General features: G+C 55.7%; 1 protein-coding gene across 1 annotated transcript in view; it reads right to left on the bottom strand.

Annotated features, from left to right (window-relative positions):
• Positions 1-1,656: 1,656 nt before the first annotated feature.
• The window catches only part of ADPRHL1 (ADP-ribosylhydrolase like 1), a 51,899-nt gene continuing 29,957 nt past the window's right edge, over positions 1,657-23,598 (bottom strand). Inside the window, exon 8 of the mRNA XM_063618531.1 lies at positions 1,657-10,077. Coding sequence (XP_063474601.1) covers positions 5,394-10,077 — 4,684 coding nt within the window. The 3' untranslated portion in view covers positions 1,657-5,393. The remainder of the gene's footprint in view (positions 10,078-23,598) is intronic.

The following is a 23,598-nucleotide window of genomic DNA, read 5'->3' as shown; positions in this document are numbered from 1 at the left end:
GGGTGAGAGCACCTAAGGGTCAGGGGCAAGGGAGGGAGAAGGGGAAGCCGACAAGCAGGCACTGGTGATCCAGGCGGGGGCCTAGGACATCCTGTTTCTTCTGTAGTTTGCTGACCTAAGCCGATTCAAGGCACTTTGTCTTGGAAACGGACCACTGTAGACACTGTTTCCTTCACTCCCCACTTGGCCTCCTTTGTTCTTCTAGGAGAAGATGCCTTAGCACTTTCAGGAGTTTGGGGGTGCACAAATGGGTCTTCTAATAGGCTCCTGTGCCTTCCAGTGGCTTCCCAGGCACCACCTGGAGCTGTGGACCTGAGCCAGGCCAGTCCTCCCACTGTCAGAGAAACGACGTGCACTGCTCAGCTGCTCAGTCCTCGGCTTCCCGGGCTATGTGACATCCATTCCTGTCAAAAATCCGTGGCGGCCATAAAGATTCAGCAAATGCACCGAAGCTCAAACAGACAAATGTACAGGTACTTCCTTTTGTGGCTGGGGCTTTTTCTCCTGTTTAGGGATACCTTTGTCTATCCCAAGCTTATAACAATATCCCAAGAATAGGGTTTGATCAGACTTCTATGTACACCAGTCTCACAGATGCCTTCAATAAGTGCTTTGAAAATAAAAGTTCTAGCTGGGCGCGGAGGCACACACCTGTAATCCCAGCACTTTGGGAGGCCGAGGCGGGTGGATCACGAGGTCAGGAGATCGAGACCATCCTGGCTAACACGCTGAAATTCCGTCTCTACTAAAAATACAAAAAATTAGCCAGGCGTGGTGGCGGGCGCCTGTAGTCCCAGCTACTCAGGAGGCTGAGGCAGGAGAGTGGCATGAACCCGGGAGGCAGAGCTTGCAGTGAGCAGAGATTAGGCCACTGCACTCCAGCCTCGGTGACAGAGCGAGACTCCATCGCAAAATAAATAAATAAAATAAAATAAAATAAAATAAAAGTTCTAATGAAAGCCTGCATCATAGCTTAATTGACAGGGGTTTTCTTTCAGGACAAGAGGTGCCTGCACCATCCCAAAGCCTTGGCTGCTGGGCCAGTACACGAGGCATCAGCTTGTTTCAGTGGAACAAGCTTTTCTCCTCACCAGATGCCAAGAACCCATGCCACCCACGGGCACAGCAGTGGTTCAGAATGCAGGCATTCCCAGCTAGGTCTGGTGTGAGCTTAAACCACTCGCTGTTAAATCCTCATGAAAAGTCACTCACAAAGTTCTCCTGCACACAGAGTTGTGGAGCTGCTGGAGGGAAGAGGGTGTCTCACAGGCCTGCTGGGCCTGTTGCACCCATACTCCCTTCCTCCCTTCTGTCCAGTCTCCCTCCGTGGCCCAGAGGACACCCCAGCTCTTTGGCCCCCGCGGCCCAGGTGCAGTGGCCGAAGTCCAACTCCCTGGGTCTTGCTCCGAGGCCGGCACAGTCTTGACTGGACCGAGAGAGGGTCTGGGGAGCGCATGGCCGTGTTTCTCTAAGCATACCCTAAGGGGTTCTCCTCCCACTTGGGGCCTTGCCCCAGACCCTCCCTCCTGCCCAGGATCACTGCCCCAGGCTGGCCACGTTTACCCGATGGGGGGTCTGCCCCTCGCCCCAGGCCTGAGTCCTACCTCATTTATGCAGCTGCTTCAACAATGCAAGGAAGAGATTTGTAATGGGAAAGGTATTTTATTTCTTTTTGAAATTATTTCCAGCTGAATGATGTTAGTAAAAATACAGAGAGAATACAACAAATGACATTTAGTAGTTTTTTCTGACTAACCCATTTTAGGGTTGTTTATATACAAAGAAGAATACGAACAAGAAAAAATTTAATAAATAGCTGTAGCCTAATACATAACCGAAAGACCGTAACTTCAACAGCAGAGATACCCTGAGAACAGAATAAGGAGGTGGTGCTGAGCTTGTAAAATCCTAGACAACGACCCTCCCTGAGCGAGTGTCCTGAACATTCTCGTAGCCGTCTCGGGACCTTCCCGCCGCCTGAGCGCACCGCCTCCCGGCCGGCTGTTGTCACTTGCACCCACAGACCTGCGGCTCACAGCGGGCCTGTCAACAGCCGGAGGAACCGTAAAAAACTGCAGGGAGGAGGCAGTCAACGAGTCGCTCAAATACACAAAATTAGTGATGTTAACTAAGAAGCTAAAATAAATATCCTGTTTTCTTTTTTTTTTTTTTTTTTGACAGAGTCTCGCTCTGTCACCCAGGCTGTAGTGTGGCGCAATCTCGGCTCACTGCAAGCTCCACCTCCTGGGTTCACGCCATTCTCCTGCCTCAGGCTCCCGAGTAGCTGGGACTACAGGTGCACACCACCACGCCTGGCTAATTTTTGTATTTTTAGTAGAGACGGGGTTTCACTGTGTTAGCCAGGATGGTCTTGATCTCCTGACCTCGTGATCCGCCTGCCTCGGCCTCCCAAAATGCTGGGATTACAGGCGTGAGCCACCGCGCCCAGCTTCTTTCTTTTCTTTTTTTTTTTTAAAAAACAAAAAAACAAAAAAACAAAAACTTTGGGTTTTATTTAAAATGCCCGCGGGGGTGGTTAGCACACCATTCTTCTGCTATAGTAATTTCACCCCGGGAGGGTGTGGGCCTTAGCCATGTGGAAGTGATGGTCGTATCTGCAGTGTGAGTATTTCCCCGCGCTATCTTCTAACCTGCCCTGTCTCAGCTTAGTGTGAATGTACGGACCGCTCTCAAATCCTCATGAAGTCACTGGCAGTTTTTTCCTGCACACAGAGTAGCTGTGGTGATTTTGAGCTGAGGGCAGTGTCACGCTGGGCTGCATCTGGCACACTGAGAGGACAGGACAGTTGAGCAGGTGGCCTCCTGGCCGCTCACAGACTCTGTGCCCGCCAGACTTGAGAGGGGTTCAGGCACGACACTTCCAGAGCTGTCATCTGGAGGAGATTCTCATCATTTTTTTTCCACCACTTAAAATAAAACCACTCAATGCCTTCTCCAGTGCACTCTCTGGTCTATTTAAAAATAGCAACGCAAGTCCCACCACTTCTTATTTCTAAAGGGAACAGCCAGTGAACATATTTTTACCTCCTGTGTCCGTCATCACGTTCTTGCCACTCATTGCCTCAAATTCCAAATAGGTAAAGAGTGAGGGCTGCACCACTGTGCCTGGAGTGGCAAGGGTAGCCACACAAACCTGGGGGTCCCTGAGCTCCCCCAGCTCCAGGGAGGACGCCCCAGGCATGAGCAGGGGCCGCCAGCAGGACAAAGAGGCCACTCTGTCAGCCTCTGCTGGACCCCTGAGCTCCTCTCTCATGGGCCTCTCCGGTTGGGTGGCTCCGAGAGGCCAACTTCAGCCCCAACTGCAGGCTCCCAAGACTGCAGGGGCAGGGACTCTGGAGGTCCATGTGCTTCATGAGAGAGGGGACCCTGTCCTCCTAGCAGGGGTCCAGCGGCACCACAGCAAGACTTCTGTGGCCAAGTACATGCCATGCTCAACTCTGCCCCCACCCAGACCCCCGGACCGTCCTGTGTGCAGCTGGGCTGCCCTGGGACCCACACACGCAGGGGCACCCGGCACTCAGGAGCCTCCACACACAGCAACTCACACGTAGAACCCACGCACCAAGCAGAAACCCCTCAAAGTGGGCTGGGAGCATGGACCCCTGATTTATAGAGGAGGCTCCGGGTGCCCTGTGAGGGGAGCTGTGGGGACCGGCCCCTCAGAGCTCAGCACAGCCCGGCCCTGCTTCCAGACAGCAGCACTCGCATGTCCTAGCAGGTGAGGGTGGGTCAAACCTGCTGGATCTGAAGTTAATTGTTCAACTGGAAGGAAACCTGTATGCTCCCTGGAGCATGACGTCATGCCGCCTCCTTGGCGCTGCAGAGCCAAAGCCACTGGTGTCTGCCGGGGTGGGCCTTCCCTAGTAGGGGAGACCCCAGCCTTGCCACGGGTAGGACGCGCCTGCTAAATGCCCTCTCAGACCCGACACTGGAAAACGCCTTCCTCTAAAGGAACATCGAGTCAGAAAACAGAGGTGCTCGCAGCAGACACCAAAGCGCCTTTGCGAACGCGTAGGGCTGTTTCAGGAAACTGCTCAGTAGCAAAGGCAGAAGATGCCAAGACACCTTCAAAAAGCAGGAATTAACTTTCCACAGGGAGGGCACCACCAAAAACGAGGGTGCAGGGCCGTAGAGCGACAGGCTGCATCAGTTCACGCTAAAAATCCAGCTGCTCCGGGGCCACTCAGGCAGCCATGTGGCCTCACGGGTCAGGGTTTCAGAGGCCACCGAGTGGCCTGGGATGATGGATCGCGACACGGAGGTGCATGGCTCCATCATGGGGAAGAATGTGCTTTAAAATAGATGCATGGAGGAAGAGCCTAAAAAATAGTCCAGAGTAGCAACAAAAACCATCTCGAGGCAATGTGACCACAGGTGGCTTTGATTTCCTTCTTGTGCCTCTAGACAGCATTCAAATACTCCAGCCTGAAAATGCACTACCTCAGTACCTGAACAAGGCCGGAGTCGTGGGCCGCCTCAGGCCAGGACAGGAAACCCTTCTATGCTGTTCAGGAGGATGGAGGACAGAGAGCGAGGCTCTCAGGTCACCGGCACCAGTGGCGCCACCCACAGGGACTGCAGGGAAGGGCGGGCGGGCTCCCATTCATTCTCCCAGCACCCAGTTTCCAGACGAAGCTTCCTTGGGATCCTGGCTTCCCAGGGCTCCGCACTGTCCCTTTCTCAGAACTTAACGTGAGCATTTCCTGAGGCCTCTTCCTCCGGATGAGCTGGTTCTGGCCTGGGATCCCAGCGCCCCCACACCCTCTGGTGACCACCACATGGCCCAGCAGCCACACAGCACCCGGCACCCGCCTGGGCGTCTGAGGCTGGAGGAAGCTCTGCCCTTTCTTTCGAGACATGGGGGTGGGGCGATGTGCATCACTTTGGGCCCATGGATGGTGGGTGCCATGCAGCCACGTCAGAACAGGGCATGGCGGGGTGCGGGCAGGGAGCAGTGGGAGGTGGCCCTATGAGAGCTGGGGAGGCGTCCCAAAGTGCCAGCATCCTGCAGATCCAAGGAGACACACACACCGTGCCATGTGGGAGGTGTGAGCTCCACGCTGCAGGCTGTGTGAGAGAGAGGTGAGCCGGCGCCCTCGAGTGAAGACACAAAGAATCCCGAGGGGCTGGTGAGGCCACAGGCCCGCACCTCCCACCCCCATGGCCTCTTGGCTCTGTGGGGTGACAGGGACCTGATCCACATGTAGCTCAATCCTCCCAAGGTCAGCTTGTGAAGAAGGGAAAGAAAATTATGGAAACAGGCGTCTCTGTAGGGGATGCTCCAAGACGCATTTGGAGGCAGGAAAATGCCTGAAGTCCCTCGATGGGCGAATGTCACAGTGCTGGGCGAGCCACGGTGTGGACTCAGGGCCTCACTTTGGGAGCTCAGACGTGTCGCTGGCCCTGACACTCATTGGTCTGAAGGACAAATCGAAGGCCCTCTGGTCACGGAAGCTCTGGGCTTTGTACTTGGCCAGGCGCCTGGACCTCCCACGACACTCAGGCTCCGATGCCTCCATCCTGTCCTGCGGGGCCCTCTCAGCCCCAGGGTGGTCTGGGGGCCCCTCCTGGGCTGGGGCCTGGGGAGTCCCGCAGCCCCCAGACTCGGGCGTGGGTTCAGCTGGGCTCTTTCCCAGCCCCAGGGGAGAGGTGGCAACACTCTTGCCCCTGAAGGGGCGGCTTCCTGGCGGTGGGTGCCCGGCGCTGGGCTCCCCCAGGCCACTGCCCCCCGACTGTCCACCATCCCTGGGGGCTGGGCTTCTGGACCCCCCACTCCTGCCAGCAGCATCCACTCCCTCAGCTGTGCCACTAATGGGCTGCTCCCAGGCCCGAGGCGCCATCCCACTTGTCAACGCCTGTTCCCGACCCTGATCCCAAGCCCGTTCCTGAGCTCCTTTCTGGGCCTGACCCTGAGCCTCTATCTGGGCCTGACCCTGAGCCTCTATCTGGGCCTGACCCTGAGCCTCTATCTGAACCTGACCCTGAGCCTCTATCTGGGCCTGACCCTGAGCCTCTATCTGGGCCTGACCCTGAGCCTCTGTCTGGGCCTGACCCTGAGCCTCTGTCTGGGCCTGACCCTGGGCCTCTATCTGGGCCTGACCCTGGGCCTCTATCTGGGCCTGACCCTGAGCCCGTTCCTGAGCCCCTTTCTGGGTCTGTTCCTGAGCCCGTTTCTGGGCCTTTATCTGGGTCTGCCACTGGGTCTGCCACTGGGCCTGTCCCTGAGCCTCTTCCTGGGCCCATTTCTGAACCTGTCCTTGTTTCTGGGCGTGTCCCTGAATCTGCCCCTGAGCCCATTTCTGGGCCTGTCCCTGAACCTGTCCCTGGGTCCCGCCCTGAGCCTGTTCCTGTGCCTGCCCCTGGGCCTCTATCTGGGCCTGCCACTGGGCCTGTTCTTGAGCGTGTCCCTGAACCTGTCCCTGGGCCCATTTCTGAACCTGTTTCGGGGCCTGTCTCTGAACCTGTCCCTGGGTCCCGCCCTGAGCCTGCTCCTGTGCCTGCCCCTGGGCCTCTATCTGGGCCTGCCACTGGGCCTGTTCTTCAACGTGTCCCTGAACCTGTCCCTGGGCCCATTTCTGAAACTGTTTCGGGGCCTGTCCCTGGGCCGCCGGGCTTCCCAGCCCCTTAGGGTCCCCTGGAGGCACAGCTGGGTTCTTGGCAGCCCTGGTGCCCTCTCCCCACGCCGTGCTCCTCCCCTGCTCCTCCCAGGGTCCCTGCAGATGCTGCTGACCTTGGTCACTGCACTGGCAGGCACCCCCAACCCCAATGGCCATCCCTTTGTCCCCGGCCAGATCCTGTGCCCACCGTGTCTGAGGCTCTTTTGCTGGGTTCAGCACAACCTTCGGGCCCAACGGCGCCACCCTCTTCCCCACACCCCCGGGCTGGGGGGTCTCCTCCTGTGCCTGGTGACTCTGTTGCCTCCCCAGGTCCGCCTGTGTCAGGGGACGCTCCTGGGATTCACCTGCCTGTGTCCTAGGCTCGGGGACACTAGCCCGGAGCTTTGCCTGTGTGTCACCAGCAGTAGGGGGCAGGTGTGCCTGTAGATGGGGAGGGCCCCGCTGGTGGGTGCCACCTACCCACCCCATGTCCACCTCCGCGGGAGGCACCGCGGGAAGCAGATGGTCAGGCTCCGCCCCACAGGGAGACCTGATGCCCTCCCTGCCCTTTGCCTGTGGGTTCTCAGGAGGCGACGGCGGGAGTCCAGGGCCATAGCTGGGGGACTCTGCTACGCTCCTTGCCTGTGGCGTAGAATGATCAGAAGCAGGAATGCCAGACTTTGTGCTGAAACCCAAAAGGTTTCCTTCCACAGCCACATCTTTTCTGCCTCCCACAGCTGCCGTATGTCTGCTGGCTGCCAACGTGTTTGAAATGTGTAATTGGGGCGCCTCTGGGTGCCGGGCGAGGGCCGCAATGTCCTCTGGGTGCCGGGCGAGGGCCGCAATGCCCTCTGGGTGCCGGGCGAGGGCCGCAATGCCCTCTGGGTGCCGGGCGAGGGCCGCAATGTCCTCTGGGTGCTGGACAAGGGCCACGCCTCTCAGGAGGCTACTCCCTGCTGCTCCACTCTTGGGCTCTGAGGATCCCCGGGGGGCCAGGAGGCCGTGGCTATGAGGGTCTTGAGGGAGAGCCTCGCCTCTGGGATGGCTTTCGGACACGGCTCTGCTTCCCCCCTGGCCCCGCGTCTCTGGCTCTCCCGCTGTGCGGTCTCCAGGGCTCTGGGTGCTGCCTGGCGCTGGTGCAGGTGTGGTGCGGCTCGCAACGCTCCCTGCAGCTGCCATCGCCCCACAGGCTTTCATACCTGGTTTGGGTTGTTCATTTAATGAGGACAGTGGGTTCTTGCGAACATCATGGCTGGTGATTTCGTTGGCAGCCTTCAGGGGCTGAGAAGACTCTATCAGCGGCGGCCTTCTGCATTCCTCCAGCGTGCCGGGCACAGTCGTGCCCATCGGGGTGACACCCTCAGGCCCCGTACGCCCCTTGGATGATGCCGCCAGCGACGTGGGGGCTCCTGTTGGCTTTCTCCCGGTGGGGGACGGCACCTGCTGGCTGCTGGAGGCATGGCTGGTGTTTCCCCTCAGAAGGTTTTGTGAGGCTGCAGGATAATTTGTTGCAGAGCCCTTGTTCTGCGTTGATATTTCATTAGATTCCGGCAACGGATGCTTCTCATCTCTGAACTCAGAGTTCCTCTCTCCTGAAATATCGTCAGGATTCCTGGGACCGTGTGAATTCTCAAAGCTGCCTTTGTTTTCCTTCCTGCCAGCAGGATCTGTCTGGAGTCTCTGTGTCAGAAGTGTCTCTGGGACACTGTGGTCAGCACCCACAGCCCCTCTTGCTGCTGCAGGATGCGGAGCTGCTCGTGGCCCCTGCGGTGAAGAGGCCCCGAGTCCTGCCTGCATCCCTGAAAGCTTGCTCAGTTCCACTGGGGCTCGGTGACCCCTTCTGTTCTCAGTCACAGTGGGAAATTCCGTGTGTGCATTTTCAACCACATTCTCTCCTCCGAAAATACAAGAAGGTTTGTTTTCACCACTTGACGTATTTTGCAGCCTGGTGGGAGGGGCTGGCATTTCATGGACAACTGGGATTTGGACAGTTATCTGTGGAGGCTCCGTGGCAGGCTGTGTTCTCCGAGCAGCCTGGACCGATTGAGCGTTCAGGGGTGGGATGTGCTCCGGCACTTTCTGTTCTGCGAAATACTTCTGGGTGGCAAAGAGGGGGTCTCTCCCTGGGTCTGGGAAGCCTACATCTTCCCTTTCATCCTCTGAACTGCAAACAGTCATGGTGATTTCAGGGCCGTCCCCTGCACTCTCGCCTGGGGGCCCAGGAGACCACGTGAGTCTGGCTCCCCTCACCTCCTGGACACCTCCTGCGGTGCTCTCTGCGGTGGGGTCTGCCGTTCCGTCACCTCTGGCTGATCTGGTGCCCCACGGGCTGGCCGGTCCCAGTGGGGATGATGCAGGCACAAGGCCAGGAAGGACTCCACCTGTGCAGGGAGCACAAGAGGGGGCCAGCGAGGGGACAGCATGGCCGTCCCTCTGAGCCATCACCTGGGGTGTCACGGGCTTCGAGGGCCTTGGCTGTCTTTGGGGCTCCTCCTCCAAAGGCCCCTTTCCCACTGCTTTGTTCCCACTGGGCCCCATCTCCCTGGCACTAGGGCACACGCTGGCTTCTCCTCTGGGTGGACGCCTTGCCTCCAAGTGGCTGATTTTGGTGCAGTGGGACAGCCAGCTCCTGGGGCCACAGACGATGGTGGCGATGCTGAGGGCCGGTAGGGGCTCAGCCGTGCAGGCTAGAAAGCGGACAGGGGGCATCCTGACGCAGGTGCTGGCCATGGTGGCCGTGTGCAGCACGCGTACCTCTGGCCGGTGCATCCTCTTCCTCTGCAGGTTCCTCTTCTTCCTCTCCTGCGTGTGCAGCCTCAGCGCACTGGCCTCGGAGCACAGGCAGCTGTTCTGCTCGAACTTCTCCCGCAGCTTGGACAGCACCGAGCTCTTGCCCATGATCTTCGGCAAGAGGCCCCTGGCGGCTTTGGGCCGCTCTGCAGGGGGCTTCTCGCGCACTTCTTTCTCCTTCGCCTCCTTCTCCTCGGCGGCCAAGAATATCTTCAGGACGTTTTTCACGGTGCTCTTCCCAGCCGGGTGGCCCCAGCGGGGCTTCTCGCTGAGGCAGGGCTTTGGGGCCGGCTCCTTGGTCTTCTCCAGGAGCTTGTTGATGGTGGCACCCACGAGGCCCCCACCCAGCCCCTGCTTGTCCTTGGAGATCAGCCGGCCCACCTCCCGGGTCCTCTTGAGGTAGCGCTCCCGGCCAGTGCCCAGGAACTTGGCCTGCAGGAGCTGGAAGCGCGTGGGCCGCTGGGTGGCCTCCTGGGTCTGGGGCTGGTGGCTGGGCCTGCTCTCCCCGGCCTCTGTCCCCAGGGGCCGGTCTGCGTAGCCCGTGACATAGAGCAGCAGGCTGCTGAGGATGGAGTGGGCGGCCGGGTCACAGGCCAGCTTGCCCATCTTCTTCTTTAGGGTTTGGGCGTCCACAGACATGACGTCACTGCAGGTCTTGCTGCTCTTCCAGCTGCAGAAAAAAAGGAATCATCACTTACTTCATCATCATTTTTTTCCAAGATGACTCTATAGAACATTTGTCACGGGGCAATCCCACCTTTTCAGGGGCCCCAAAAGTCTGGTAGGGAGAAAAAGAGATTAGGAGCCAGGAGCTGTGGTTTCTGGGCTGTCCCTGCTGTTAATTCGGGGTTGTCAGGGATGCGAAAGCTTTTCTGGGTCACTGTTTCCTGTTAAATGGCAGGAACTTCTGACACATGCTCCTCCTAAGGGCATTGAGGAGTTGACGTTGAACAGTTTTGTGAAAGCGTTTGGAAAACCGCTTTGCATATGCAACATATTAAAAAAAATTTTTAACGAACATACTTTGCTTGTACAGTAGGTAAAAAAGCATGTATAAAGAAGTGTCTATTCTCTGTTTGGCCTGTGTATGTCTCTACCTTGAAGTATGAAAGATAAAATTAATAGCATAGTTAAATTCTGCCATGATCCCGGGGACCTGGGTCCCTACAGCAGAGATTCTGAAGATTCAGTAAACCGCTCAGGCTTGGGGTGGGCAGAGAAGGTGGAAAGAGTTTCCTCACAAGCTCCTGGGCAGGAACCAGCACTGCAGTGGGCAGCGCCCCCCAGGAGCAGGGGAGGAGGGGGCTGCAGAGAGGAGGGGAGGAGGGGGCTGCAGAGAGGAAGGGAGGAGGGAGCTGCAGAGCGGAAGGGAGGAGGGGGCTGCAGAGAGGAGGGAAAGACGGGGCTACTGAAAAGAGGGGAGGAGGGGGTTGCAGAGAGGAAGGAAAGAGGGGGCTGCAGAGAGGAGGGAGGAGGGCTGGGATCACTTGGCTGGGTCTCTGGAACCCCTTTCAAAATGGCTCAGAGGAGCCACTGAGGCTGGGGGCTGCTGCCCTTTCCCAGTGAGATGTTTTTCTGCAGGTCCACCAGGGATTCCTTCCCACCAGCCCAGCTTTCAAAGAGGTGGGACAAAATGGGTCCTGGCTGGAGAGACAGGGTCTTTGTGATTTGGTGGTGTTTTCTGAGCCTGGGTCCGATGTTCTGCTTCTGAGCAGCTGTGACCACAGGAGCAAAGCTGGAAGGTCTCCCCATCTGTGGCAGGGGGTGGAGCCATCTCTGACCTCCCCAGATGGTGATTTTGTGTAGACGCACCCAGAATCTTAGCTGTCACACCTGTTAGTCATTCATTCTAAGGAAATCATCAGGGATGAGGAACAAAGACTCGAGTATTACAGGAAAAGTTGCCTTCACAGTGCTGTTTTTCATGCTGAAAAATCTAGAGCATCCTCGATGTCGAACTCCAGGGCGGCCGCACAACGGCATGTCCACGTTTGTGGGAGAAGAGTCGGCAGCTGGACGCGGCTGGTGATGTGGCGCCAAGTGAAAAGCTCACTCTAACCCGATTGATTTTAAGAAGCTGAGGCTGGGCACGGTGGCTCACGCCTGTAATCCCAGCGTGATTTGGGAGGCCGAGGCTGGCAGATCACAAGGTCAGGAGATCAAGACCATCCTGGCTAACATGGTGAAACCCCGTCTCTACTAAAAATACAAAAAAAAATTAGCCGGGCGTGGTGGCCGGTGCCTGTAGTCCCAGCTACTTGGGAGGCTGAGGCAGGAGAATGGCGCGAACCCTGGAGACGGAGCTTGCAGTGAGCCGAGATTGCACCACTGCACTCCAGCCTGGGCGACAGAGCGAGACTCCGTCTCAAAAAAAAAAAAAAAAAAAAAGAAGCTGAACAGGACAGGCTGAAAACAGACCAGAAGGAAATGCGTGAACATACTTCTCTTTTTGTGTTTGTCTGCATTTTTCCAAAAGACAGAGCTCTGTTTTTGAAGCCATGGACGGATTTCCTTGTTAAAAGCTGTTGCCAAGCAGCCCTGATGGAGGAGGTGACAGCGGCTGACCATATGACCACGTGGCCATGTTGCCGTGGGCACGCAATGACCCAGGGCCAGAACGGACCCCACACGGAGGAGTGGCAGGGTGGCAGATGGAACACAGGACTCCGCTTCTCCCACCTCCCCGAGACGCTTCCCTCGCCCGGTTCAGTGAGTTTATGCAGAGTGTGATGTTCGCCCCCAAATCCCGGTGGGCATCAGTGGATCAAGAGGCCTTGCTGAGATCCGGATTTTGGGGCCACACCACCAACGCCTCTGATCCACAGTCTGGGGAGGGGCCTGGGAATCTGCATTTTAACGAGTCCCTGGTGATTCCGAGGCCGTTGGTCCGGGGACCCCACTCGGAACCACTGAGGCAGACGGCGCTCCTTCCAAACCTGCTGAGGATGAGACATTTACACGAAAACTAAACTCGGAACCTGCTGCAAGGCCATAGTGTGCTGCGAGCTAGGACGACTGTAAAAATAAACTAATCCAAGGAGCAGCTGTGCGTCCTGCTGCCAGGCACGCCCTTGTTCTGAGTCATCGGAGCCCACCCAGGAAGGAGCTGCTGTGTCCCCATGGCTGGTAAAGTGATCCTGGGCGGCCCCAGAACTGCCCCAGCCAGAGGCCGGCCACACGCCCCTGAACCCAGAGTGGATAGGCACATCCTCAACTGCGCCATGGAGATGGGGAGGGCAGAGAAGCAGGCTGACCTCGGGGTTGGGGGACCAGCCTGGGGGCATCGTGCTCCCTCTGAAGGCTGCACTCCCAGCCATCACAGGGTCAGCGGCCCTACCTGCCTTCCGCCGGGCGTCTCTGGGCACGTTCCCTCTGCTATGACTCGGCCACCCGTGGACAGCTGCGCTCCCTTCACCCGAGGAGGCTGAACTTCTCAGGCCGTTGTCCACAGAGCCTGTCACAGGTTTTGTCCCCGCTCTCTGGGCGTTTCAGTCGTCTTAATGACTTTGCAGGTGAGTCATTCAGATGACTGAACCAGCCATGCTGACTGTTTGCTGTGGGGACATTCTGATCATCTGAATAAAGGCCACCAGGCTCAGCCACGTGTGACGTCAATCCACCCCTTCCCACATCCCTCGCTGATGGCTTCTGAGCCCCACCGTCCAAATAGAAAGATGAAAACAGAGCTGGAATTAAACCAGCTCATCCTCCTTGCTTGTTAGGAGGCGAGTTTGGATGAAGAGAGTGATGGAGCTCCACGCTGATTTCTAAATTCCCATTGCCGTGGCCTCAGGTGGTGGGCAGCTTGGTGACGGGACCACTCCCCACACTCGGAGCCCCGTGTCAAGGCTGAGTGCCTGTTCCGGGTCGTGGGGCCGTGTCAGTGGATCCTCATAGGCTGGACTTGCTGCATGTCCTCCTTATGAGTCATAGTAGCTCAAAATCCAGTTTAGCTCTTCCACGGCACATCTAAGTCTGTAACCAGTTATGAGGTCAGGGTGCCATCAAGACCTGGCCAGCAACCAGAGGTGAGCGTGGAGGACGTACTTGGCCACCCGGTCCAGCTCTTCAGCTGTCACAGCCGGCTTTCACCCTGCAGCGTGATCATCTGAGACACATTTTTACTCACAGAGATCAGGATACTCTTCTGGGTTTATCGGCTGAGGATTAGGGGATTCGGCCAGAGCTAGCAAGTCTTCTTTGGGGTGAGCCCCGCCTTGCTGAGGTGGCCTCAGCCATGGACCTGTGGCTGTCGGAGGCGTCCGCGGTTCAGGATGACACCCTTGGGCGGGAGCGAGAGGGGATTCCACAGCCCCCTTCACAGAGCCTTTGTGTTTTGCAATCATCATTAACCAAGTTCCTCCCTGGATCTGGCCTGGCCACTCCCCTGCTCCTTGCTGTCCTGCCGTCCCTCTGGGCTGCCCCTTCTCATCACAAGGTCCTGTGCCCACCGCCCACTATTGCGCTCACCCTCTCTGGTTGCCGCCCCTCGTGGTAGCCCCAGAGGTGCTGCTGTCTTTGGGTTCCTTGAACCTGTGGGTGGTTCCTTCTTCCGGGGTCTACTCCCGGCTCAGCGTGTTCTGTGCTCTGGGCTTCACTGGTTGGGGGATTCTGGGAGCCCCCGGCTCAGTGTGTGCTGCTGCTGCTGGCACGTCCGGAGTGACTACTGTCACAGCATTATAATTTTCTTTTTTCTTTTTTCCTGGGATGGAGTCTCGCTCTGTCTCCCAGGCTGGAGTACAGTGGCACGATCTTGGCTCACTGCAAGCTCCGCCTCCCAGGTTCCCGCCATTCTCCTGCCTCAGCCTCCCAAGTAGCTGGGACTACAGATGCCCGCCACCACGCCCAGCTAATTTTTTGTATTTTTTAGTAGAGATGCGGTTTCACGTGTTAGCCAGGATGGTCTCGATCTCCTGACCTCGTGATCCGCCCGCCTCGGCCTCCCAAAGTGCTGGGATTACAGGCGTGGGCCACCGCGCCCGGTCCACAGCACTATAATTTTCTAAGATCCGAGTGCACTTTTAAACAAGTCACCTCTGTTTTTGCCCAGCTCCCCACTAGAGCAGAGCCCCTCCGTGGGCGGGACCCGTGTTGGTTCTGATCTCTACTTTCCCGAGTCCAGAGCAGCGCTGGGCACAGCCGGGCAGGCTGGCAGCAGACCCGTGGGTGGTGAACAGCTCCCGTGGAGACTCGGTTCACCCACTGCCAACAGCGCCCCGCAGAGGCTCAGTTCACCCACCACCAACAGTGCCCCGCAGAGCTCGGTTCACCCACGGCCAGCAGCGCCCCCCGGAGGCTCGGTTCACCCACTGCACAGCCCTGTTTCTCTCCTCGCCACCCACTTTTCTGCCAGCTCCAGCCCCCACCCTGCTTTCCCACTCCATGTCCAACCTCGCTGTGCCCTTCAGCCTGGAACAGCCTCGCTGCCTCCCTGACGAGCTCCTATTCATCCTTCACAACCCGGCTCAGATGCCCCCACCTCAGGGAGCCTTTCCCAGAGGCCTAGCTCTGTGAGCCCCACAGTGACCTGCACAGACCTCTGCGTCCCCACAAAGGGGAACAGCATGGACTGAGAGGGGGGCCCAGGACTTTCAGCGACTCCCGAGCGGGGCTCTGTGTGTCTCCCGAGGCGCGCTGTGATCGGGGGCTTCACTTGCTGCGAAGGTGGGCCCCCTGCCCTTTCCCACCCCTGCTGCACACCTTGCTGCTGAGTGAATGCGTCCTCATGCACCGGAGCCAGCACTGCCCCTTGGGCCGTCAGCCCCGCCCCTCAAAGCCTCCTGCAAAGGCCCCTGGTCAGAGCTGTGCTGGCCAAGTCTGGGCTGCCCTGTGTGACTGCTGCCCACCCAGCAGTGCGGGGCGAGACCAGGCCTCCCTTGGCGTCCCCTCAGCACTTGGACGAGCTGCAGAACCCACAGGGAATGGAATGTCTTCCTCCCAGGGGCCAATATAAACAGCAGGGTGCCCGGCTTTCCTAATTTAGTTGTTGGTGGCTCTGGCCAGCCAGAGAGGTCGTTTGAAAATACAGTGAGACTAGAGGCCATCATAGCGCAGGAGACACACCCGGGCCCACCTTGACATGGACAGCAGCGTCCGTTGGCAGGTTCTTTGCTGGGGACCTTCTGGCCAGCAGGGCCTGGAGGTCACTGTTCTGCCTGGTCAGTGGCTGTGCTGGGCTCACCTGAGCCTGGCCCTGCTCTGAGAGCCCTCGGTCAGGGAACACCTTCAGCCTCGGTTTCCTCCTCTCAGAGAAGGGCAGGGCTGGTTTCATGTGGCAGCTCGGCCTGCAACTGTCTGGCTGTTCCAGGAGCCTGCTCAGAACACGGACCAGCCTCAGCCATGTCACACACATCCCTGCACCAGCCCCCACATGCTTCTGACGGGGACACTTGGATGCCTTGGCCAACAGCACTTAGAAAACATGTCCTGGGCCTCCATCAACACCAGAGGCCTGCACTGCCATTTCCTGCCCCGTTTCAGATGAGCCTGGGGCCGCCCACCCTTCCTCCCCTTGGCAGCTTGGCCCCCACCCTCCCTGCCCTCTGCCCCCGGCCTCCCTGCCCTCTGTGACTCGCTCCTGGCCTCCCTGCCCTCTGCGGCTCAGTCCCCGGCTTCTCTCCCCTCTGCAGCTCAGTCCCGGCCTCCCCGATATGCTCTCAGGGCACTATGGGCCTGTCTGGGGGGACACAACCTGGCTGTGGCTCCATCCGTGCCTGTGGAATTGCTCATGTTGCTGTGGTGCCAATGTTCCTCTCCCAGGGGCAGGGCCACGTGCCTCTGCACATCTCCATGAGTGCGCTGAGCGGGGTCTTCTTTTTTGTTGTTGTTGTTGTTTTTTTTTAGATGGAGTCTCTCTCTGTCACCCAGGCTGGAGTGCAGTGGCGTGATCTTGGCTCACTGCAAGCTCTGCCTCCCGGGTTCAAGCCATTCTTCTGCCACAGCCTCCCAAGTAGCTGGGATTACAGGGGCCCACCACCACGCCCAGCTAATTTTTGTATTTGTTTAGAGATGAGGTTTCACCATGTTGGCCAGGCTGGTTTCGAACTCCTGACCTCGTGATCCATGCCCCTCAGCCTTCCAAAGTGCTGGGATTACAGGCATGAGCCACCATGCCCAGCTCAGCCTCTTCTGTTTTTATGGCTGCTTGTTCTGTGCCCCTTTTACCCTGAAGCCATGAAGGTCAGGGAGGGCGACACCTCCCTAGGTAGCCAGTGCCCAGCAACCCCCTGGGGCAGGCGAGGAGAGGGGAGGGGCTGTTTAGCAGCTGCGGTGGCAGAGCCCCTTCCACAGCTCATGGACAGAGACACTGGGGCTGCACCTTTGGGCTCCTGGGGTTCTCGCTGGTCAGCCTAGAGGGACGAGAGCCCTTCTGGAGACGCGGACCTGCCAGTGTCCGGGCCGGGCAGGGTGAGAGACGCCTGCCTGCAATGTGGTCCCCAAGCAGAGTGTGGACCTGGAAAGGGTCTAACCAAAGGCCTCGAATAAGTGGCCTCCATGGCCCAACTGCTCTACTGATGACGGGAAGCGTTCTGCGCAGAGGCCAGCCAGGCGTGGGCTCAGTGGCCGGCTCCAGGCGACCAGGCAGGGTCCACTGAATTAGTGTTATAAAAAGAGAAGGGCTGGGTGCGGTGGCTCACGCCTGTAATCTCAGTACTTTGGGAGGCCGAGGCAGGCAGATCACGAGGTCAGGAGTTTGAGGCCAGTCTGGCCAACATGGTGAAACCGTGTCTCTACTAAAAGTAACAAAAATTAGCTGGGCGCAGTGGTGTGCACCTGTAGTCCCAGCTACTCAGGAGGCTAAGGCAGGAGAATCACTTGAAACCGGGAAGTAGAGGTTGCAGTGAGCTGAGATTGTGCCACTTCACTCCAGCCTGGGTGACAGAGTGCAACTCCATCTCAAAAAAAAAAAGAGAGAGAAGCAAGCTCGCCTTCTTAGTAGTTTTTTTTAAATTGGTTTTAAATAACACAGATCCCTTTAAGTTGAGGCTCCTAACATTTTACAAATAAATCTATACTTGATCTTAGCCAAAAGGCTGAGAAGAGATTACTAAAGAATCTAATATTAGATTTATGAAAAAGAAAATCTAACCCCAAGGGATGAGTACTTTCTAAAAACCCTGGAAGGCCAGGGGCCCGGCTGGGATCCTGTGGGGTGGCCGAGAGCGGCCCTCAGGCGGCGGCGGAGCTGATCTGGCCAATCCCCTCCCCAGCAGCTTCTGAGCATCATTGCAACGGTCACTGTCCATCTAGTAAAGCCGAGAACAAGTGTTTGTTAACTGCTCCCTGTTGATTTTTTGTAACTAGGTGGGGAATAGTTCAGACTGTACTAATGAATCAGCTGGAGAACCTGAGTATCTGTATTTCCTGGAAATAAATCTGGCTAATGATCGATGTGGCCTTTTGGGCTAGGATACCCCAAGGCCTTGACCTGAACATCTTTTTGTGACCTACGTAAGATCTTTTATGTGACTGACTTAGCTGGGACCCACAAAGGGGCGTCTAGTAAACTGGTAGTGATCAATGAAGGAGTGTCTAGCTGGCCGGCTGTGACTGATAATGGGGTCACTGTCCATCCCAGGCTGACTGAGGCCATAAGCGCTGGATGCTCTTCCAGGCCTGAGACACGAGTAAGTCAGCAGAGGGTTCCAGGGACGCTTGCCTGCCGCCTAATTACGGCAACTGCCTTGGGCCCCTCAGTACCTGTGGGACATGCAGGGTATCGGGTTAGTGAGCTTCTGTCACGAATTTGTGCTACAAATATATAGATTATAAAGGAAACTGATGAAACAGTAGGCACAATTTCTAACACATAATAAAAACACAATATAGTATCTTATATTGCAACAGGATGCTGTTATGTTGGATAATAGCATTATTGAAGGTTAAATTCCGATTTTGAATAAGCAAACAGTGGTTACAGAAGAGCCTGTCTTTTCTGAGGAATTTCATCTGAAATATTTATGGTGAGAGGATACAGGGTCGGCAGGTTATTCTCAAATGGTTCAGAAACAATTGTGTGTGCGTGCGAATGCATGTGTGTGTGCAGTGAGAGATGAGGGAAAATATTAACGGCTGCTGATGCTGGGCAAAGGGGCGTGGGAGTTGTCCGAGCCAGTTTTGTTTGAAACAAACTTAAAAACGAACCGTTAAGATAGGAGAGGGAGACAGCAAAGCCGCGTCATGACAGGTGTCGTTCAAGGACCCTGACAGCACAGATGGGTGCTGGGAGAGGCGATGCTTTGCGGAACCCTGGGATGCACCAGCACCCCACTGGCAGGGCCCTGGGGACTCTGTGCTCTCCGGTTTCCTGGTGTGTGGGACAAGACAAGGCTGTCCCCCCAATCTGCAGGCTGGTCATGGTCCCCGCTGGCACCACCAGGGCCCCAGGTCGTGCAGCCTCTCTTGCCCGAGGGAGAGCCAGAGTGGGGGGTCCTGGGCGATCGCCCTTCTCAGGGTACAAGGAGGGTGGGGAAGGCAGGGAGATGCTGCCCACAGGGCCACACGATGGTTCAGACCCTGGGAACTGCCCCTGTGGCCACCAGACCGAACGTTCTCGATGTGTGTGGTGCCAGACACAGAGTGCCCCAGATCAGGCGCGGTCCCTGCCTTTGTCTGTCTAAGCCCCTGTTTGCTGACCAGCAGCCGCTGCTCGGGGTGTGGCACACGAATCCCGAGACGGTCTCAGGCTGTTCTTTGAGACCTCATGTGAATGCTTTTCCCGCAACCGGCTAAGTGAGCTGATAACTTATTTCTGTGTGTTAACTGGAAATGCATTTACACACCAGGGATTTTAACCAGGGGAGTTTCTGTGTGTTAACTGGAAATGCATTTACACACCAGAGATTTTAACCAGGGGAGCTTCTGTGTGTTAACTGGAAATGCGTTTACACACGAGGGATTTTACCCAGGGGAGCTGCTGTGTGTTAACTGGAAATGCATTTACACACTGGGGATTTTACCCAGGAGAGCTGCAGTGTGTTAACTGGAAATGCATTTACACACGAGGGATTTTACCCAGGGGAGCTTCTGTGTGTTAACTGGAAATGCATTTACACACCGGGGATTTTACCCAGGAGAGCTGCAGTGTGTTAACTGGAAATGCATTTACACACGAGGGATTTTACCCAGGGGAGCTTCTGTGTGTTAACTGGAAATGCATTTACACACCGGGGATTTTACCCAGGAGAGCTGCAGTGTGTTAACTGGAAATGCATTTACACACGAGGGATTTTACCCAGGGGAGCTTCTGTGTGTTAACTGGAAATGCATTTACACACCGGGGATTTTACCCAGGGGAGCTGCTGTGTGTTAACTGGAAATGCATTTACACACGAGGGATTTTACCCAGGGGAGCTTCTGTGTGTTAACTGGAAATGCATTTACACACCGGGGATTTTACCCAGGGGAGCTTCTGTGTGTTAACTGGAAATGCATTTACACACCGGGGATTTTACCCAGGAGAGCTGCAGTGTGTTAACTGGAAATGCATTTACATACCGGGGATTTTACCCAGGGGAGCTTCTGTGTGTTAACTGGAAATGCATTTACACACCGGGGATTTTACCCAGGGGAGCTTCTGTGTGTTAACTGGAAATGCATTTACACACCGGGGATTTTACCCAGGTGAGCTGCAGTGTGTTAACTGGAAATGCATTTACACACCGGGGATTTTACCCAGGAGAGCTGCAGTGTGTTAACTGGAAATGCATTTACACACGAGGGATTTTACCCAGGGGAGCTTCTGTGTGTTAACTGGAAATGCATTTACACACCGGGGATTTTACCCAGGGGAGCTGCTGTGTGTTAACTGGAAATGCATTTACACACGAGGGATTTTACCCAGGGGAGCTTCTGTGTGTTAACTGGAAATGCATTTACACACCGGGGATTTTACCCAGGGGAGCTTCTGTGTGTTAACTGGAAATGCATTTACACACCGGGGATTTTACCCAGGAGAGCTGCAGTGTGTTAACTGGAAATGCATTTACATACCGGGGATTTTACCCAGGGGAGCTTCTGTGTGTTAACTGGAAATGCATTTACACACCGGGGATTTTACCCAGGGGAGCTTCTGTGTGTTAACTGGAAATGCATTTACACACCGGGGATTTTACCCAGGTGAGCTGCAGTGTGTTAACTGGAAATGCATTTACACACCGGGGATTTTACCCAGGAGAGCTGCAGTGTGTTAACTGGAAATGCATTTACACACCGGGGATTTTACCCAGGGGAGCTGCTGTGTGTTAACTGGAAATGCATTTACACACCGGGGATTTTACCCAGGGGAACGGCAGTGCCTGCACTGAGACTCTAGAGTTATTTCCAACCTAATGGGACCTTTGGAATGAATTTCAATGATGGAGTTTTTAAAGCACAGATGTTTGGATGGAACATCAATTTGGGTATTACCAATTTTATCAGCTGATATTTTATTAATTTTTATACCCACAGCCAAAACAGGTGGCATTGGCTTCTGGAAGCTTGGGCCTGAGGTTATGCAATCACCAGGGTTTGCTGAGGGCTGTGGTGGTGGTGAGGTCTCCCAGAATTAGGGGAAGGGGAGAAGACTTGAGTGTGGTTTTCGGATGCGTCGGGTTTAAAAGCTACTCTGTGCTCACGAACTGCGGCTCTGGGAGAAATACTCAAACCCCCTGAATCTTAGTTTCCTTGTCTACAAAATGGGGGTAGTAAAAAGGGTCTGGCTTCTAGGGGACCATGGAATAGATAGGGGAAATAACATTCAAATGCCACCTGCCGCAGGACTGGCCGTTGGGAGCCTGCAGCAGCATCGTTCTCAGTCTGACGGGGGCTGGGCCTCGCCACTTCCTCGGCTGGGCACCCTGAGCAGCTGCCCTGCCCACTCAAGTCATGGAGCCTCCCTGGATCCACTTCCTCCAACATGGGAAAGGAAGGACAGCTCTGCCATGGCTTTCAGATATGAAAACACTGGACGCAATAATTTTGAATATAAATGCAAAATCTCTAATCAAAGAGTTTGGGAAACTGGATTCATCTAAATCAGCCTGAAGTCTAAACATGTGTGTGTTACTGACATGCTCATATTCCCACATGGCACATGTTCCTAGCATGTGACTTCTGTGTGGTGTGTTTGTGAGGACACACATGTCCTTTCTCAGCCATGATTGGAACTCTCCATCCCAAGTCCTGGCTTCAGACCTCACATCTGTGGGCCTGAGAGAAAGGTGTCTGCCAATAGCTTCAGGCTGAGAATGGGCATATTCTGGACCCCACCTGCCTCTGAAGCATCCTTGTCTGCCATCTGGGAGTGAGAGGTGCTCATCCTCCTGCCTGCCCCTTCCTGGTGCCTGATGTCTTGCAAGAGATGTGGATCCACAGGGATGTGCAATGCTGATTATCCCAGAGAAGAACCCCTGGGGAGCTACACCTTGCTGTGCCTAAGAGGTTGTCAAATGTGCCCTCTTTTCCTCCCTTCCTTCCCTCCCTTCTTTCCTTCCTTTCTTCCTTTCTTCCCCTTCCCCTTCCTTCCCTTCCTTTCCTTCTTTTCCTTCCTTCCCTCCCTTCTTCTTTCCTTCTTCCCTCCCTCCCTCCCTTTCTTTTTTCTTTCTTTCTTTTTTTTTTTTCAGGGTCTTAATGTGTTACCCAGTCTGGAGTGCAGTGATGTAATCTCGACTCACGGCAACCTCAACCTCTCAGGCTCTGGCAATCCTCCCACCTCAGTCTCCCAAAGAGCTGGGACTACAGGCGCCAACACCACACCCAGCTAATTTTTGTATTTTTTTTTTTTTTGTAGAGATGGGGTTTTGCCATGTTGCCCAGGCTAGTCTCAAATTCCTGAGTTCAAGTGATCCTCCCGCCTCGGCCTCCCAAAGTGCTGGGATTACAGGCCTGAGCCACTGCACCTGGCCACATCTTATTTCATAAGAATGTCTTGGAGAAAGAAAAATAAAAACTCCATCACTTAAACTATGGACACCATAAAATATAAGATGCACCACAATTTCAGAAAAATTAAATACATAAATGCATCCTAGAATGAAATATGGCATCGCCGCACTGTAGGGAGAGACTAGGTCCTTTTCAAAAGAGCTGGGGAGCAACAGTGGAAGTTGCCATAAGAGCAGGTGTTTGCAAATGCCACTCACATGATGGAAACCACTGAGAGCCACATCCACAGGGTATTTGAATTATGGCACAGGAGTACAATGGAATACTAGGCAGCAGTTAAAAAGGTGGAGATTGGTCTATGTATGATGATACAGAATAATATTTTAAAACCTAGTTTAATGAAAACAGCCAAAAGCAAACCATGACATATACCATGCTTCCTGTTTGGGGAAAGAAATCGTGTGTGTGGCATAGCATGCACGTGCAGGTGTGTCTCACGTACAGGTGCACAGCCAGGGTGTGTGTGTGGAGGAGGCTCCTGGGAGGAGAGCATGGCCTTGTTATCTCACATGTGCAGGTGTGTTTCACACAGGCCCACAGCCCGGGGTGTGTGTGTGGAGGAGGCTCCTGGGAGGAGAGCATGGCCTTGTTATCTCACATGTGCAGGTGTGTTTCACACAGGCGCACAGCCTGGGGTGTGTGTGCGGAGGAGGCTCCTGGGAGGAGAGCATGGCCTTGTTATCTCACATGTGCAGGTGTGTTTCACACAGGCGCACAGCCTGGGGTGTGTGTGCGGAGGAGGCTCCTGGGAGGAGAGCATGGCCTTGTTATCTCACATGTGCAGGTGTGTTTCACACAGGCGCACAGCCCGGGGTGTGTGTGTGGAGGAGGCTCCTGGGAGGAGAGCATGGCCTTGTTATCTCACATGTGCAGGTGTGTCTCACGTACAGGTGCACAGCCAGGGTGTGTGTGTGGAGGAGGCTCCTGGGAGGAGAGCATGGCCTTATTATCTCACATGTGCAGGTGTGTTTCACACAGGCCCACAGCCCGGGGTGTGTGTGCGGAGGAGGCTCCTGGGAGGAGGCTTAGGCGACCGTGGCTGTGTTATCTGGGTGGTTGGAAGCAGCTTTCCCCACACGCCGCCTTTAACAGTGTTTGGATTCATGAAGCTGTGCACACGTCACTTTTATAGCAAAAATGAAACCTGCTGGTGCCGTTTTAAAGAGCAGAGTTGGCTCAGTGTCCCCTCAGTGCTTTCTATGGCTTTTTCTTTTCAACTTTTGGGTCTCTCTGTAACAGGAAAGTGAAGCAAGGCACTGCCGGC

This window comes from Symphalangus syndactylus, chromosome 15 (genome assembly GCF_028878055.3).
Source record: "Symphalangus syndactylus isolate Jambi chromosome 15, NHGRI_mSymSyn1-v2.1_pri, whole genome shotgun sequence".
Taxonomy (NCBI): domain Eukaryota; kingdom Metazoa; phylum Chordata; class Mammalia; order Primates; family Hylobatidae; genus Symphalangus; species Symphalangus syndactylus.
This window is presented reverse-complemented; position numbering and strand designations above follow the sequence as displayed.